General features: G+C 39.7%; 1 protein-coding gene across 1 annotated transcript in view; it reads left to right on the top strand.

The window, feature by feature from the left end:
• Positions 1 to 16,820, top strand: part of KCNK13 (potassium two pore domain channel subfamily K member 13) — a 194,312-nt gene extending 177,492 nt beyond the window's left edge. Inside the window, exon 2 of the mRNA XM_043984877.1 lies at positions 14,317 to 16,820. Within this exon, the coding sequence (XP_043840812.1) occupies positions 14,317 to 15,206 (890 nt within the window). The 3' untranslated portion in view covers positions 15,207 to 16,820. The remainder of the gene's footprint in view (positions 1 to 14,316) is intronic.
• Positions 16,821 to 17,116: the final 296 nt, after the last annotated feature.

The raw sequence follows: 17,116 nt of genomic DNA, 5'->3' as shown, positions 1-17,116 counted from the left end.
AAGATACTGGAGTGGTTTGCCATTTCCTTCTCCAGCTCATTTTACAGATGAATTACTGAGGCAAACAAATGACTTGCCCAGGGTCACACAGCTAGTAAGTGTCTGAGGCCGGATTTGAACTCAGGAAGATGAGTTTTCCTCACTCCAGATCCAGAATTCTATCCACTGCACCATCTCATTGCCCCTTTAAGCATTAATCCTTTCTAATAAAAGTCAAATGCCAAAGACCCATATGTGCAAGAGTGGTAGATTTGAGTGGTCCTAACTTACCACAGCTAGATATGTGTGTGTGTGTGTGTGTGTGTGTGTGTGTGTGTGTGTGTGTGTGTGTGTGTGGTGGTAGGGGAAGAGTAACAGGGCAGTGTAGGGTGAAGTGCCGGTTATTTAACAGTTACCCTTGTCTGTGGTCCTGACCACCTTATGGATGATTGCACACAAACTCTGCTATCACACAGCTTGTTAGGTTCATGGTAGTGTGAATAAAAAGGAGAGGATGGATTGAGAGAGTAGGGTGAGGATCTTGACAACTGAATGTCTTGTTTTTCCTCTCATATCTTTTTTTGGTCAGCAGTTTGATCCTTTGTCCTTCCTCTGAACTTCCATAGCACTTCTCTTTTTCTCTGGTTCTTCCCTTTTATTTCTGTACATCAAACATTCCCACCTTTTGTTTTGCAACACATGGTGTTGTCTGTCTCAGGAGTTGTTATGAAATCCACAGAACAAAATTCACTCTAATTCTTAAGAATAGGTTCATAGAAAGTCATTCCACCCAAACTATTAGGCAGTTGTAGAAACTGGTATATGAATTAGTTCTTCTCACCCTTTAACCATTCTTTTTGTCACATGGAATTCTGTTGTAGAAAAAATTGATCTGAAAACTATCTCCAATTTCAATATTGTGCTCTATAGTCAAAGAATAAGCAGGAAGGCAGCTAGATGGCTCAATGGATAGAGTGCTGGGTGTGGAGTCAGGAAGCCCTGAGTTCCAATCATGCCTCAGACATTTACTAGCTTTCCAACCCTGAATAAATCACTTAACCTTTGTTTGCCTTAATCCACTGAAGAAGCAAATAGCAAACCACTTCAGTATCTTTGCCAAGAAGACCCCATGGATGGTATTGACATGCTATGGTCCATGGGGTCACCAAGAGTCAAATATGACTGAACAACTGAACAAGAAGAAGTCAGGAAGGAGTCATGATCAGTTTGGTTCTCTGAGGAATGGACTCCTCCCTATAGTACATGTGGCATCAGATGCCCAGCCCAGAAGGAGAAATCTATAAATAAGTCTAGCTGTGGGGGAAAGGGGGAGGAGGAGGAGAAGCACAACTCAGAGTAGTAAAAGAAGGGGTTAGACTAGTTGATCTTTAATTTCCCTTCCAGACCTTCAATCTACTTCTTTGGCACTACTATAGAGAAGTAGTAGTTAGCTATGGTTACCCTAACACACAATACTGTGTGGTAGGTAGAACAAGAATTAATATCCCACTTTGCAGATGAGGAAACTGAGGGTTAAAAGACTAGAGTGACTTGATTGACAATGCTAAACAATCAGTAAGGATTAGAACTAGGTTTCAAATTCAGGTGTCCAGAATCAAAATGCCCCTTCCTCTGCTTTCTGGAACAAAATCATTAAAATATGGAGGAGGGTAGGGTAGAATATAAGATTAAATTGTCAACATTTCCAATTAGAAAAGTTTTCCCAATATGTTACATATTGCCTCCTAAGATAGTTCTTCTATTGTCCCATTATATTTGCCCCTTCTCCATTCTCATTCATTTTCTTTAGTTTCCAGAACACTTTGAAATGTGAATCAGGTCAATAATAGTTTACTCTTTTAACAGGACCATGAGTTGCTTTTTCAGCAGTATTTGGAGCTTTGCAGGCCTCTTATTTATTCTATTTAGTCCTATTGGCTAATAGCTAGGTAATTAAGTTCCCTCCTCTAGTACCAGTAAAGGTGTCCCTCCTTCAATTTATGGGGAGAAAAAGCAAAAAGGGAACATAGAGATCTTTTCCAACCCCCTAATTATAAAGATGAGGAAATTAAAAGGTCAAGTGACTCACCCAAGGTCACACAGGAAGTGGCAAAAGTGGGACTCAATCCTGTGTCCTGAGGCTATAAATCCATTACTCTTTCCACTGTTCCATTTTTAGTCTGCTTTGTATTGTGTTTTTATGAGCCCACGCCTTATTCTCCTAGGAGATTAAGTCCCATAAAGATAGGGATCATGTTTTATTTATCTTTGTATCCCTCTTTGCACTTAATACAAAGCTCTGAATATAGTAAGTGCTCAGGAAAGGTCTGTTGAATTATAGAATCATAGACAGACTTGGAAAGGACCGACTCATGCCCAAATTACAATCCAGTCTACATCTCCAATAAGCAGCCATCTTCATTCTCTGCTTGAAGAACTCAACTCTCACTCTCTCCAATGCAGTTTGTTCCACTTTTTTCAACTCTAATGGTTAGAGGAATTTTCCTTCTATTGATATGGTCAACCTCCTTTAAATTTCCACCAATGTTCCTAGTTCTTCCCTCTGAAACCAAGCAAAATAAACATAGGATGATAGCTTTCAATCTGGAACAGATTTTAGAAGCCATTGAATCCAACCTCATTAATTTACATATGAGGAAAATGAGGTGTAGAAAGGTTAAGTCACTTAGGTAGCATTCCCCTTTCCCATGACAGCCCTTGGAATATTTGAAGACAGCTATCACAGTTCCTTTAGTCTTTTCTTCTCTAGGCTGAACAGACTAAACTCCTTCAACAGGTCTTCCTATGTCTTAGGCTTTATTCACCTCACCACCCTAGTTGTTCTTTGTATAAATTCTAGCTTGTGTCAATGTATTTTCTAAAATATGGTACAATAATTGAATGTGATCTAGAGGTGTTAACTTTCCTCATTTTGGATTGGCTCTTACTTGAATATAACTTATGACCAAATTAGCTTTTCTGACTGACATGTCATACTATTGACTTCCATAGACATTGCACTTATTATAACCCATATTATAACCAATATGATATGATTTCTAGCTCCATCTGATAGATGTACAGCTTGCTGTTTGATGCCAATTTCAAGGCTTTATATTTATATCTTTTAAATTTCAAATAGTTGGTTAAGTTCAGGAACCAGTTTTTCTTTATTGGTCAGCACCAGGTCTATAGTATCAATTCCCTTTATTGTTTCTTTTAGTATTTTTCAGTAATTTACCCTCTGTATGGGGTTCTTTTTTTTTTAATTGACAAGCATTTTTTCTCCCTCCCATTCTCTCTCCTCACCAGTGAGAAAGAAATGAAAAAGAAAAATTAAGTCCTTTTAACAAATATGCATAGTCATACAGAATAAATTCCCATTTTGGCTATGTCAAAAAAATATATGATTCTCCCAACTTTTGAAGACTCAAGTGATCATCAAGACAAAGGAATTGTGAGGGCAAGTGATCATTCCATTCATGATAGAGGAGAGGAAAGACAGACACAGTCTGATATACACACTAAATTTGGGGAGCACAAATTTCAGAATTCAGAGACAGTATTCAGAGAAAGTAAAGTGTTATTGGCTGGTGTGGAAGGTAGAAAGTAGGAGGTAGGAGAAAGGGCTCCAATAGTCAGAAGAGAAGCAAAAGGGGCCTGCTGTAGGCCTCCTCTGTTCCTGTTGTTTGTGGGGGAGTCTGTCTCCCAGCTCCAATTTGGCTCTTTGGATTAGAGTGCAAAAACAAGAATCTTCTGGAATCAAGCCACAAAATTCTAGTGCTAATCTGACTGTCCCAGAGTCCAGAGCTTAGAGCCTGAGTGATCTTTGGCCAGTTGTCCACCTCAACCTTGTGGTGTCTCCACCAGTGCCATCCTTTATAGCAAATTGTAACAATGTGCTGCTACAATAGAAAGAGAACTAGGTTTTAAAACTCCAGGAGGGGCAGCTAGGTGGCTCAGTGGATAGAGCACCGGCCCTGGAGTCAGGAGTACCTGAGTTCAAATCTGACTTCAGACACTTAACACTTACTAGCTGTGTGACCCTGGATAAGTCACTTAACCCCAATTGCTTCACTAAAATAATAATAATAAAAATAATAATAATAATAATAATAACAACTCCAGGAGCTGGGTTTGACCCACTAATAACCTATGGTTTCCTTAGGTTCATGATCCCTCAGCCACTAGTGCTGGCCTTTTTAAGCTATCTTATATTTATTTATATTTGTACAAGTTATTTCCTCTTGATTGAATATAAACTCACCGAAGGCAGGAACTATTTCAATTTATTTCTTTGTACACCTAGCACCCTTTTATAATGCTTGGGAAAGGGAAGGGGGAGGAAATAAGGATTTACATAGAATCTGCTATGTCCCAGGCACCATGTTAAATGCTTTAGAAATATTATCTCATTTGATCCTCACAACAATCCTGCAAAGTATGTGCTATTATTATCCCCATTTTACACCTAAAGAAACTGTGGCAATCAAGAGGTTAAGTGACTTGTCCAGGGTTACATAGCTAGTAAGTATCTGAGACCATATTTGAACTCAGATCTTCCTGACTATTGACCCAGAGCTCTACTCCCAAAGGAGACACTTAGTAAATACTGGTGGGGTGGGTATGTGTGTGTAGGGGGGGTGTTAATTGATCGTGAGGCATACTGAAGAATTACAAGACTCAGTGACTCATTTTCCCAAGGTTTATTGAAAGACTACTGACCACAGGGAGATCACCATGGAGATAGGTGTCTTGAATAGGGGGATGGAAATGGTTATATTTATAGAAAGAAAAAGTAGGTTATCTCCTCATTATCTTAATCTCCTCCTTAGGGGAGGTTCATGGGAGGTCTTATCCTTATTTGGACTTCCTGGGGTCGTAAGACAACCTCTGAGGCAGGTACCTTTTTCCTTGGAGATGTGTTTTTGGGGTTTACACATCATAAGGTGAACCTAAGGACACATTTGGTCCTTTTCTGCATATATCCACAAGGATATGCTTAAACTTGTCAATCTCAGAGAGTCTCTGTGTTTATGGTATCTGTTTACTTAGATCTGGTTTCTAGGTGTCCTATCATCTAAGAATATTAATGGCTATTAATGGTTAATAGTCCCTGGTGACTATCTTTGTAAGTAAGGGTAAGGGTTGATAGGAACAAGCCCTCTTGGTTACAGTAAGAACACAAACCTTAGGTTCTTTGTTAACCCTTTCAGGTACTATTAATCTTAGGTTATCTGTTAGGCTACTATTGATAGGTTATCTGTTAACTCTTTTAGCCTCCTCCATCACTGGCTGGTCAATTGATTGATTAAATGGTCTAATATTTTGTAAGGGAAGTCTACTCAAGAGGGATAAGAAGGTCTCACACATGAACTTCCAAAGACTCAAGAAGAAGTAATTTGGATGAGGAAGGAAAGGGGTATCTGCCTAAAGAAGTTGATGTGGGTATTCAGGGAATTCATCTCAGCTTTTAAATTTTATTGATGTCTTTTGGCTTTATATCACAGGTATTTCCATAGGCAAAACCAGTTGGAACAGGGGCAATGTCTGATAGTAAAAGCGCTAGTCCATACCCATAGTCACCTCCCTCTCCAACACAAGGAAGGTGGAACATTTCCTCATCTCTTCCTTGTGATCAAGATTCATCATTATAATTCAGCATTCAACTTTGTTTTGTTTTCTCTTTTGTTTATATTGTTGGTTATTGTATCTGTTTTTTGTGAGTTTTATTTCACTGTACAGCAATTTATAAAAATCTTTGCATATTTTTTCTGAATTCCTCATAGACATCTTATCTTTTGGCTCAATAATATTCCATTACATTAATGGACCAGTTGGTTAAGCCATTTTTCAATCAATGGGTACCACTTTGTTTCCAATTCTTCCTACCACAAAAGAGTACTACTATAAATACTTTCCTATATGTGGGGCCTTTTTTCTGTCTTTGAATTCCTTGGTGTATATGCCAGAAGTGGAATCTCTGAACCAAAAGATATGAACCATTTAGTTGTTTTTCTCATAAAAATCCAAATGGTTTTACAAAATGGTTGGACTTGTCCAAAGCTACACCAACAGTACTAACTCATATTTTAAAAATACATATCTAAAAGATAGAAGCAAAGACATATATCTGAAGATGAACACAAAAGAGTAGTTTATCATATGAGAATCTTGTCCATAGCATTAAAGACAAGAATGAACTCTAGTCAGTAATGAATGCTAAGTATAAGGAAAAGGGATTTATTTAGTTATGCTGGGAATAAGAGGAGTATCAAAGAATAGACAAGACTTTTTCTTGGAGTATATGGTGAATGATGATGATAATGATAAGGTTGAAGTTGAAACAATCTTTGTTTATTTTCTGTTTGTTCTTCTAAAGAGAATGATCTTTGGACTGATGATGGGGGTGGGGAGAATGTTTGGCAGGGAGGAGAAACTCAATATTACTGAGGAGATGATGACAGCATATAGCTGCCTCCAAAAAAATCTAGGCCCCAGGCCCAGAAGAATGCAACCCTTGAGTCCTAAAAGAAATAATAGTTACAATTACTGAGCCACTATTGGAAATAAGTGAAAGAGCTTGAAGAATAACAGGAATACTACAGGGCTCTAAGAAGGCCAGTGTTGTCCAAGTTGTCCCAAAGGAGAAGTCTGATTCTATAAACCATGAACTGAATTTGACTTTAATCCCTGGCAGAATTGTAGAACACATTAATAAAGGGATGTTCTGTGAGTACTTATAAAAGGAATTGGGGAGCTATAGACGTCATCATGTAATGACTAAAAATTTGAGAGACAGTTCATTTTATTAATATGGCCAGCAGGTTACTAATAAAAGAATAGTCATTTGGATGTCTCTCTCAGACCAAAGACAATCATGGCAGTGGGGCTCACAGCTTATATAACCTTGAAACAGTAGTTGGTTCATCAAACAGCAACCAAATCTAATTGGCTAACTTAATTTGGAAGTAGGCTATGTTCAAATGAAGGGCTATACCAGACTACCTCCAGCCTTGGTCTATCAATTCAAAGAATGCATACCCTTTTCAATGAGTGGGGTGAGTGACCCCTCCCTGGATAGAGAGGTCTTCCTAGCTAGGCAAAAAAGATCTGTATTCACCCAAGCTTGAGTAGAACACAATGAGCTTCTCCACTCTAGATTAAATTTCTTGTAAGGTTGACGATGGGCCTGACCAAGATTGAGGAGAGTCAATTTAATCTCATCAGGAAAGACTTTGGAGTGAGGCAGAGGGGGAGTCAGGACTTTGAAAGAAGGGGGAAGTACTGAATATCCCCAAGAGATTGGTTATAAATAATCATTTCTCACAATCAAAAACAAGTCATATTATGCTAACTCTATTTCCTGTTTGAAAAGGTTTACTAGACTGGTATATTAGGAAAATCTTGTAGGTAGAATATCATTACATTTCTACAAAGATTTTAACAGAGTTTTTCATGAGAACCTTTTCAACAAGGTGAAGAGATGTAGGCTAGAAGATAGTGTAGTTAAATACATTGAGAATTGATTCAATGGCCAAAGAAAAATCCTTAATGGTTTGGTGCCAGCTTTGAAGTTCTCTTATGGAGTGCTCCAGGAATCTGTCATTGGCTTTAGTATTTTTTTGTCAGTGACTTGTATGATACCATAAAAGTCAGGATTGTCAAATTTGTACATGACACAAAGGTGGGTGGGATAACTAACATATGGGATGGCAGAGTCAAAATATAAAATGATCTCAAGAAGCTAGAACAATGGGCCAAATCAAATGAGATGAAATTTAATAAAGATAAAGGAGTAAAATTCTACTATTGATTTGGAGAAATCAACTTCAAAAATACAGGCTAGGGGATGCATGACTAGATATCAGTTCCTATGAAAAAGGTCTAGGGGTTTGAGTGGACTGCACGCTGCATATGAGTCAACAGTATGACATGGAAGCTAAAAATTAGCACCATCCCAGTAAAGCACAGTGTCTAGAACAAGGAAGATAATTATTCTACTGTATTCTGCCCTAATCATTCCACAGCTAGAGAACTGTGTTTAATTCTGAGGACCTCATTTTAACAAAGACATAGAGTAGCCAGAGTACATCCTAAGCAGTGCATCCAGAATGGTGTAGAACTGGGGTGGAGGTAGAGCGAAAGAAAGATTGGTAGATAACTATCACCAATATTTTAAGAATTGTAGTGTGGAAAAGAGATTCAATTTGTTTTGCTTTGCTCTCGAAGGCATAACTAGAACAGATGGATTTAGAAATGATGTAAGGAAAACTTTCCCTAAGAATTTGTTGTTGTTCAGTTGTTTCAGTTATGTCTGGTTCTTTGTGACCATGTTTGAGGTTCTCTTGACAAAGATACTGGAGTGGTTTGCCATTTCTTTCTCCAGCTCTTTTTAGAAATGAGGAAACTGAAACAAACAGAGTTAAGTGATTTGTCCAGGGTTACCCAGATAGTAAGTGTCTGAGTCTGGATTTGAACTCAGTTCTTCCTGACTCCAGGCCTGGCACTCTATCCACTGCTCCACCTTCCTGCTCCTTCATAAGAATTGAAGCCATCCAAAAATGGAATGGACACCCTTGGAAGTTAATGAATTTCCCCTTCAACTGGAAATCTTCAATCAGAGTCTGAATGTCTTGATATTGTTAGAGTATCCTTGGTCAAGATTGGGTTAAATTAGACAGGCTCTGAGGTATCTTCCAACTTATTCTGAAATTCTAAGTAGAAACATCCTTCCCTTGGGTATTTGCAGTCTAGCTGGGGAAAAGAAAATGTACATAGCTAATTAATTAGATACACAAGAAATACATTCCATAATCTAAGAGGAAATTAATGGGGGTGGTGAATGCTTGATGGAAGGCTTCATGGGGAAAGTGGCATTTGACCATCTCTTGAGGGATGGTAGGATTTCAGCAAATGTAAATGGAGGTAAGAGGATAGAGCAAGACAGAAGATTTGATGATAGGAAACAGGACACAGGCAGGAAAAGGCAAAATGAATTCACAAGATGTTAATGAGTACTTCAACTCCTTCATTTCAGAGTGAATTTAGAAGTAGGAGAAATGATGACATTGTTGAGGTTCCTATAACTTTTGAAGTATGAGAATGGGAGAAGTTAACTTTGGAATCAGAGATTGCATGAAGTAGGGAGGTAGGGGGGACAGAAAAAAAAGACGACTTCTAAAACTTAAATGTTTCTTCTTATTATTGCAAGATTGGAAACCCAAATTCCCTCTTCCTCTGCTCTTTTGGAAAACTGGAAATAGACCCTTCTTATAGCTCTAATAGAATTGTTGAGCTGGGAGATGATCATGTCTAAACCCCCCCATTTTACAGATAGGGAAACTTGGAGATTAGGTGGCTTGTTTTTTTCCCCAGCTGTTTAGCAGCAGGGCTGGGGCCAGAACCTAGGTGTTCTGTCTTCTGAGTCATTTGCTCTTTTCTCCTGATGTAACAGGGATCTGCTGGAGCCAGCTCACACCTGTTCAAGAGAGTCATTTGTTAAATGTTTAGGGTGAGCATTTCCACCTCGTTAATCAGTGAATAGTAAAAATCAGGGCTTGATTTATTGTTTTGTTGTTTATATAGAATTAGGAAAGCAATGAAGAAGATGTTAGTAGTGCAGAAGTATGTCCTACATACTTTTTGTTCAGAGAGCCAGTTGTTAAACATTTACTAGCGCACATACATGCATGTAGAACCCCCTATTTCCCACATGGAGAGCATCAGAGCTCCCCAGAACACAGTTTGGGAAAAGCCTATCTGACATTCCTGACCTTACCAAAGCCACAGTCTCTCCTCCAGCCCACCTACTCCCCTTCCCCCAGCATAAGCAGAGCACCCCACTCAGGTGTATCCTCCAAATTCATTCATAGGATCATAAATTTAGAGCCAGAAGAGAGCTTAAAGATCATCTGGTATAGCTTCTCATTTTGCAGATGCAACCAAGATCCAGAAAAGTTAAATGACTTGCCTAAGTCACACAGGACACAAACAGCAGAGCTGGCATTTGAATCAAGGTCCTCTGACTCCAAATTTAGTGCTTTTTTCCATTGTACAATGCATAGGGGAACTTTCCCCCAAAACACCAAAATAATTAAAACTCCCCTTTCCATTTTGTTTTCTAAGTAGCATTTTCTCCTATAACAAAACCATCTGTACCAAGGTTCTTCAGGGTTGCTATGGTAAGTTGTGTAATTTTTATCAAATGCTCAGAATAATGTCTTACTCAGAAAAACCAAAACTGTCCACCAGGGTACAAAAGCAAATGGCAGGCAGATGTATTCAGGATAAATTGGGGGTAGTTTTAGAAGGAAGGAACTAAGATTAAGGAGAACTGGTGAAGGCATCTTACAGAAAATGAGACTTTAATTAAGACTTTAATGAAGCCAGGGAAGCTAAGGGGGGAGAGATGAGGAGGAAGAGTGATCTAGGCTTGGGGGGGAGAGGGGGACAGTCAATAAAAATGCTTAAAGTTGGGAGATAGAATGTCTTATATAAGGAAGAGCAAGGAGGCCAGTATCACTGGATTGCAGAGTATATGAAGGGGAATGATTTGTAAGAAAACTAGATAAGGGGGCAGCTAGGTGGCACAGTGGATAGAGCACTGGCCCTGGAATCAGGAGTACCTGAGTTCAAATCCGGCCTCAGACACTTAATACTTACTAGCTGTGTGACCCTGGGCAAGTCACTTAATCCCAATTGCCTCACTAAACATAAATAAATAAATAAATAAAAATAAAAACCTAGATAAGGTAGAAAGGGACAGGTTATGAAGGGCTTTAAAAATCCAAATAAAAGATTTTATATTTGATTCCAGAATAATCAGGAGTCATTGGAATTTATTTAATGGAATTGTTTGTGACATGGTCAGACTTGTGCTTTATGAAAATCATTTTGACAGTTGAGTAGAGGAAGGACTGGAATGAAGAGAGACTTGGGCAAGAAGACCAACCAGCAAACTATTGCAGTAATCTAAGCATAAGGCGATAAGAGCCAGGCTCCAGGTGGTGGCAATATCAAAAGAGGGAAGGGGGAAGATATTTAGGAGAGATGTTATGAAGGTAGAAACAACGAAATTTCACAACTGATTGGCCATGGAGTGAAAGAGTGAAGAGTCAAGGATGACACCTAGGTTTCAAGCTTGGTGGACTGGGAGGATGGTGGTACTCTCAACAGTCATTGGAAAATTAGGAAGAGGAAAGAGTTGGGGAGGGGGATTTATGAGTTCAGTTTTGGATGTGTTGAGTTTAAAACATCTTCAAGACATTCAGTCTGACATGTTGGAAGGGCAGTTGAAGATACAAGGCTCTCAAGTTCAGGAGAGAGATTAGGACTGGACAAGTAGATCTAAGAATCATCTGCATAGCGATAGTAATTAAAACCACGAGAGCTGATGAAATCAACGAGTAAAATATTATAGATGGAAAATAAGAGGACCTCAGGACAAAGTCTTGGAGAACAGCCATGGTTGTCCTGTGTGGTGTGGCTAAAGATCCAGCAAAGGAGACAGAGAAGGAATAGTCATACAGGTAGAAGGAGAATCAGATGCAAACATTGCCACAAAACCTAAGATAAGAGAATATCAAGAAGAGAATGGTTGACAGTGTCAAAGGATGCAAAGAGGTCAAAAAGGATGAGGATTGGGTAAAGGCCAAGACTGGCAATATATTGGCAATGAATTGATCATTTGAAATTTTGGAGAGACCTGTTTCAGTTAAATGATGAGGTTGGAAACCAGACTTCAAATAGTTGAGAAAAGAGTGAGTGGAAAAACAGAGGCACCTGTTGTACACAGCCTTCCCAACTAGGTTAGATACCAAAGGGAGAAAAGATAGAAGATGATAGTTAGACAGGATGAACAAATCAACTGAAGGATTTTTAAAGATGGGAGGAGATTGTAGGCAGTTGGAAAGCAGCCAATAGACAGAGAGAGATTGAAGATAAATAGAAAGTGAGGATGATAGAGGGGGCAGTTGGCTGGAGATGATGGGATGGAATAAAATCATTTGTGCACGTTGGAAGTTTGCTCTCCACCCACTCACCATCAATGTATATTTATTTTGTGTATAGCCTGCTTTTAACTTATCATTGAACATGTTGTATCCCCTTAGTAGAAGGCAAGGACAGGGTACCTTTTGCATCTGTATCCATAGCACCCAGCACAGTAATTGGTACATAGTAGGTGCTTACTTAATTTTTGCTGATTAATTAATAGTATAGTAGAAAGAATTTTGGACTGGTAGGGGTCAGAAGACCTGGGTTCTAATCTCAGCATATCAGTGAATAGGACCTTGGACAAGTCCCCAAGCTTCAGTTTCATCATCTGTAAAATGAAGTAGTCAGATTAAGTGGTATTTTAATTTTCTTCCAACTATCACCAATCTATGAATCTATGAATAAACAACATTCACATTTTTATGTATTTGACAGGCATTTATTGAATACTTACTGTGTGCAGAGCACTTTGTTAGGTGTGGGGAGAGATATAAAGTTTACATAAAGTACATTCCCTGCCATTATAGACATTTCAGTGTAGTAAGGACATATGATATGTATACAAACCATATTAATATGAAATAATACAAGACATTTGCATGGAGTATTTCATGCTTCATAAAATTCATGAGGAAATTTCTGACTAGTGTCCAGGGAAAAATCAGAATGGTTTCCTGGAAGAGACTGCATTCAAAGGTCATTTGGAATTGTCTCCAAATTAATATTAAAATTAATTAATAATAATTAAATTAATATTAATATATCTCTCCTATTATATTAGAATATCATTTTTAAATCCCTCACAGTGCCTTACACATCATAATTATTCAATAATAATAGCAAGGTATATTCCCTACTAGGTGGCACAGTGGATAGAGTGGTGGGCCTGGACTCAGGAAGACCTAAGTTCAAATCCAGCCTCACATACTTACTAGCTGTGTGACCCTTAACCCTGTCTGCCTCAGTTTCCTCATCTGTAAAATCAGCTGGAGAAGGAAATGGCAGAATGACTCCAGTAACTTTGCAAAGAAAACCCCAAATGGGGTTACATGAAGAGTTGGTCATGACTGAAATGACTACACAACGTCAACAAAAATGTTCTCTGCCCTTATAGAGCTTACAATCCAGTAAAAGGATAAGACAGAAACACACATGGATAACTATAATACATGATAATGCATTAAAAATGTCCTTCCCCTAGGGCAGCTAGGTGGTGCAGTGGATAAAGCACCAGCCCTGGATTCAGGAGGACCTGAGTTCAAATCCAGCCTCAGACGCTTGACATTTACTAGCTGTGTGACCCTGGGCAAGTCACTTAACCCCCATTGCCCCACAAAAAACAAAACAAAACAAAAAATAAGTAGTAGACTTGCTATCTAGAAATGACCTTATTGTCTTATGTATTGCCATTAAATATTAGAGCTAGAAGGTACATAAGATGTTATCTTGGATGAGGAAACCAAGACTCAATCAATCAATGATTTATTAATTGCCTGCTTTGTTACTGGCACTATGCCAGGTGTGAAGTGGGATTGAAGAAGAGGGGTGTGGATGCAAAGAATGAAACAATCCCTCCTTTCACGGAGTTTACATTCTAATGAGAAGTATACACAAGTAGGTGACACTAGGCCTAGAACCCAGTTTTGTTGGTTCTAGGTTTCATGTTCTTTCCACACTACCTGTCAGAGATAAAAATTACATAGCAAAGAGCATGCTCAAGTTAGAGTCAAGAATTGACAAGATGCCTTCACTGAGTACTCATCTTATATCTTGGCAAAAGGATATGAAACATTTCTGTCCTCCCTGTTACATTGTATGTAAAATTATAGACATATCACTTCACCTCTCTGTGCCTCGTTTTCCTCATCTGTAAATTGGAAATACTATAAGAATTAGGGATGACATATCTCACAGAGCTGTTGTGAAGACCAGATACGATAACAATTGTAAGGTACTTTGCAAATCTTAGGGTGCCAATTTCAGCTGTTACTGCTGTCTTACTATTTTGCCTCATTTAATAAGACAATGGGAATTTCTCTGTAGAAAGAACTGGGGGTGGTTAGGTGGCACAGTGGATAAAGCACCAGCCCTGGATTCAGGAGTACCTGGGTTCAAATCCGGCCTCAGACACTTGACACTTACTAGCGGTGTGACCCTGAGCAAGTCACTTAACCCCAATTGCCTCACTAAAAAAAAAAAAAAAAAAAAAGAACTGGAGTCATTTTTAGGTAATTTTCCTTCCACTCTTTTGTAAGCCCATCAAAACTATGACCTCGATCCCATAAATGCCAAGGCCTACTTGCATTCACTCCTCTCTCTTCCCATTTTTGTCTCCTACAGGTTTTGGCATGACGACACCGGCAACTGTTGGAGGCAAAATTTTTCTGATATTTTATGGTCTCATTGGATGTGCTGGCACCATTTTATTCTTCAACCTCTTCTTAGAGCGTCTGATTACAGTCATCGCTTACATCATGAAATCATGCCATGAGAGGCAGCTCAGAAAGAAGGGGAGTTTGCAATCTGATAACCAAAGAGGCTCTGGAACCTCAGAGGCTGACAGCATGGTGGGGTGGAAGCCCTCGGTGTATAACGTCATGCTGATCCTATGCATGGCCTCCATCATAATTTCCTGCTGTGCCTCCGCCATGTACACACCCATTGAAGGTTGGAGCTTTTTTGATTCTCTTTATTTCTGCTTTGTGGCCTTCAGCACCATTGGCTTTGGTGACCTTGTCAGTAGCCAGAATGCCCAGTACGAGAGCCAAGGGCTCTATCGTTTTGGCAACTTCGTCTTCATCCTCATGGGCGTCTGCTGCATTTATTCCTTGTTCAATGTGATCTCCATCCTCATCAAGCAGTCCATCAACTGGATCTTGAAAAAAATAGAATTCCACTGTTGCCAGTGCCAAAGAAAAGCCTTACTCTTACGGAGAAATGTAGTAACTCCCAGCAATGTGCGGAGTGGGCAAGAAATCTCCATTGAGACAGATGGTGTGATCGAGAGTGAAACGGATGGGCGTCGTCTCTCTGGAGAGATGATCTCCATGAAGGACTTCTTGGCATCCAACAAGGTCTCACTAGCCATATTGCAGAAGCAGCTGTCAGAGACGGCCAATGGATGTCCTCGACAGGCCAATGTGTCAGCCCGACACAAGGGATTTTCAGGGGGGGTGGGAGCCCTGGCAATTATGAACAACAGGCTGGCAGAAACAAGCGGAGACAGATAGAGAGACGCTCCGGACACTGGAAGCCCAGTAGAGGACAATAGACAGAAGGAGCTGTCATCAAAGAGACCAAGAGAGCAGAGCAGGACTGTCTGCCCTTAGAGGCCTCAGCAATAGCTCCCTAACATTGGTCACAGTTTGGCATCATCTACGGTCTTGGCCCTTGGCAGAACTTTGTTCCCCCAAACAGCAGCTTTCCAAGGGACCTGTGTGGAATTAAATACCATGATATTTCTGTTGTCTTTCCTCCCCTCCCCCCCTTTATGTATATATAACTATATCTATATGTATTCCTTAAATCTGAGACCAGCTCTAAAAACTGATCGCAGAAGAATCACAGAGAAGATTAAACTCTCTTCTTCTGGGGCAGCTAATGCCTTAAAATTGCCTTACATTTGTATAGTGCGTTACACTTTGCAGAGTAAGTTTCTATTTATAGTATCCCATTTGATCCTCACAAACAGGTAGGCCTCAGAGGTGTGGAGGGCAAGGATTATTGTCCCCACTTTTTAAAAAACAAGTGAGGAAGTCATAGCTTAGACAGACCAAGCTCACACAGTGGTAATAAGCAGTAGAGGTGAGAGTACAGCTCTGACTCCAAGTCAGCTCCCCTGTGGAGTGTTAAATGTCATACAGGATGGTCTGGTTTAGTTGGGGAGGAGGAGAGGGAAGGGAAGGTTGGATATTTTAAGGTTTCATTTCTTGCCTTTGTTATCCTTCAAATGGAAGAAGGATCATGGGTCTTGTTTTGTGGCTTAAAAGTTACTGACCTATAACAAATGTCAAATTATCCCCTCATCCTACACCTTCTCTATTGGCCCACTACTTAATCTCCAGCTCTTCTTCCCTCCCTCCCCAGTCTTCTCTGAACTGTATAACTCACACTCTTTTTTCAAAGGGAATTGTTGCTGCTTAGAGCTAGGAGCTGACAGAGCAGCACTTCCAAGTCCAGGGGGAGAAAAACACATTTATTTTGTATACATGGGTTTTGGCGGGTTTTTTAATGGTGTTTTCTCCTTTAGGGTTGCTAGCCAACTGAGTGAGAATTGACCAAGCAGTCAGATTCCATTTCGGGCTTTTGAATTGAAATGAGAAAAACACTCCTCTATCTCTGCTTGACTGCCTCCTTCCTGATTCTCACACAGCTCCTTTCCTTCTATTACAAAGACTGGGTCTTGATTAGAATTCATGCTGAACAAATCCATTTTATTCAATAAAATTAGCTGAGCACTTGTCAGGGACCCAGAGAAAAGATCTAGATTAAACACACACACACACACACACATACACACACACACACACACATACACACACACACACACACACACACAGATTCGTTGTAGGCAGACAAACAAGCTGAGGTGACATTCACCTGATGCTTTTAAAAGCCATCCAACATCATGTCTAGGTAATTGCAGAAGGACCCCTATAAGGTGGATAAGGAAATGAGGCTGGGCCATTTCTCATCCTTTTCAAGCTCTAGTCTCTATGCATCATTTCAGAGCTATTTCTCAGCTTTGCTGGCAATGAGAAGAAATTCCAGACAATTTCTTTCCTTAATTTTTTAATATTGAGAGCATCTCAGTTCCCAGTAGGGTTTGCAAGGATAACTAAATAAGAAGGAACAAAGAAGGAAGGAAGGAGGGAGGGAGGGAGGGAGAAAGAAAAGAGAAAGAAAGAAATGGAATGAAGAAGAAAGGGAGGAAGGAGGGAAAGAAAAAGAAAGGGCAGGAAGGAAGGAAAGAGAAAGAAAGGGAAGGGAGGAAGAAAAGGAGGGAGGAAGGAAAGAGTTAGAAAGGAAGGAAAGAAAAAGGAAGGGAGGAAAAAGGGAAGGAAGGAAGGAAGAAAAGGAAGGAAAGAAGGAAGGAAGGAAGGTAGGTAGGTTGGCTCATAGGGATTTAGGTATGTCCCTT

The sequence above is a fragment of the Dromiciops gliroides genome, chromosome 2, assembly GCF_019393635.1.
Source record: "Dromiciops gliroides isolate mDroGli1 chromosome 2, mDroGli1.pri, whole genome shotgun sequence".
Lineage (NCBI taxonomy): Eukaryota > Metazoa > Chordata > Mammalia > Microbiotheria > Microbiotheriidae > Dromiciops > Dromiciops gliroides.
Note: the sequence above shows the minus strand (reverse complement) of the source record. Positions and strands in the feature narration are given on the sequence as shown.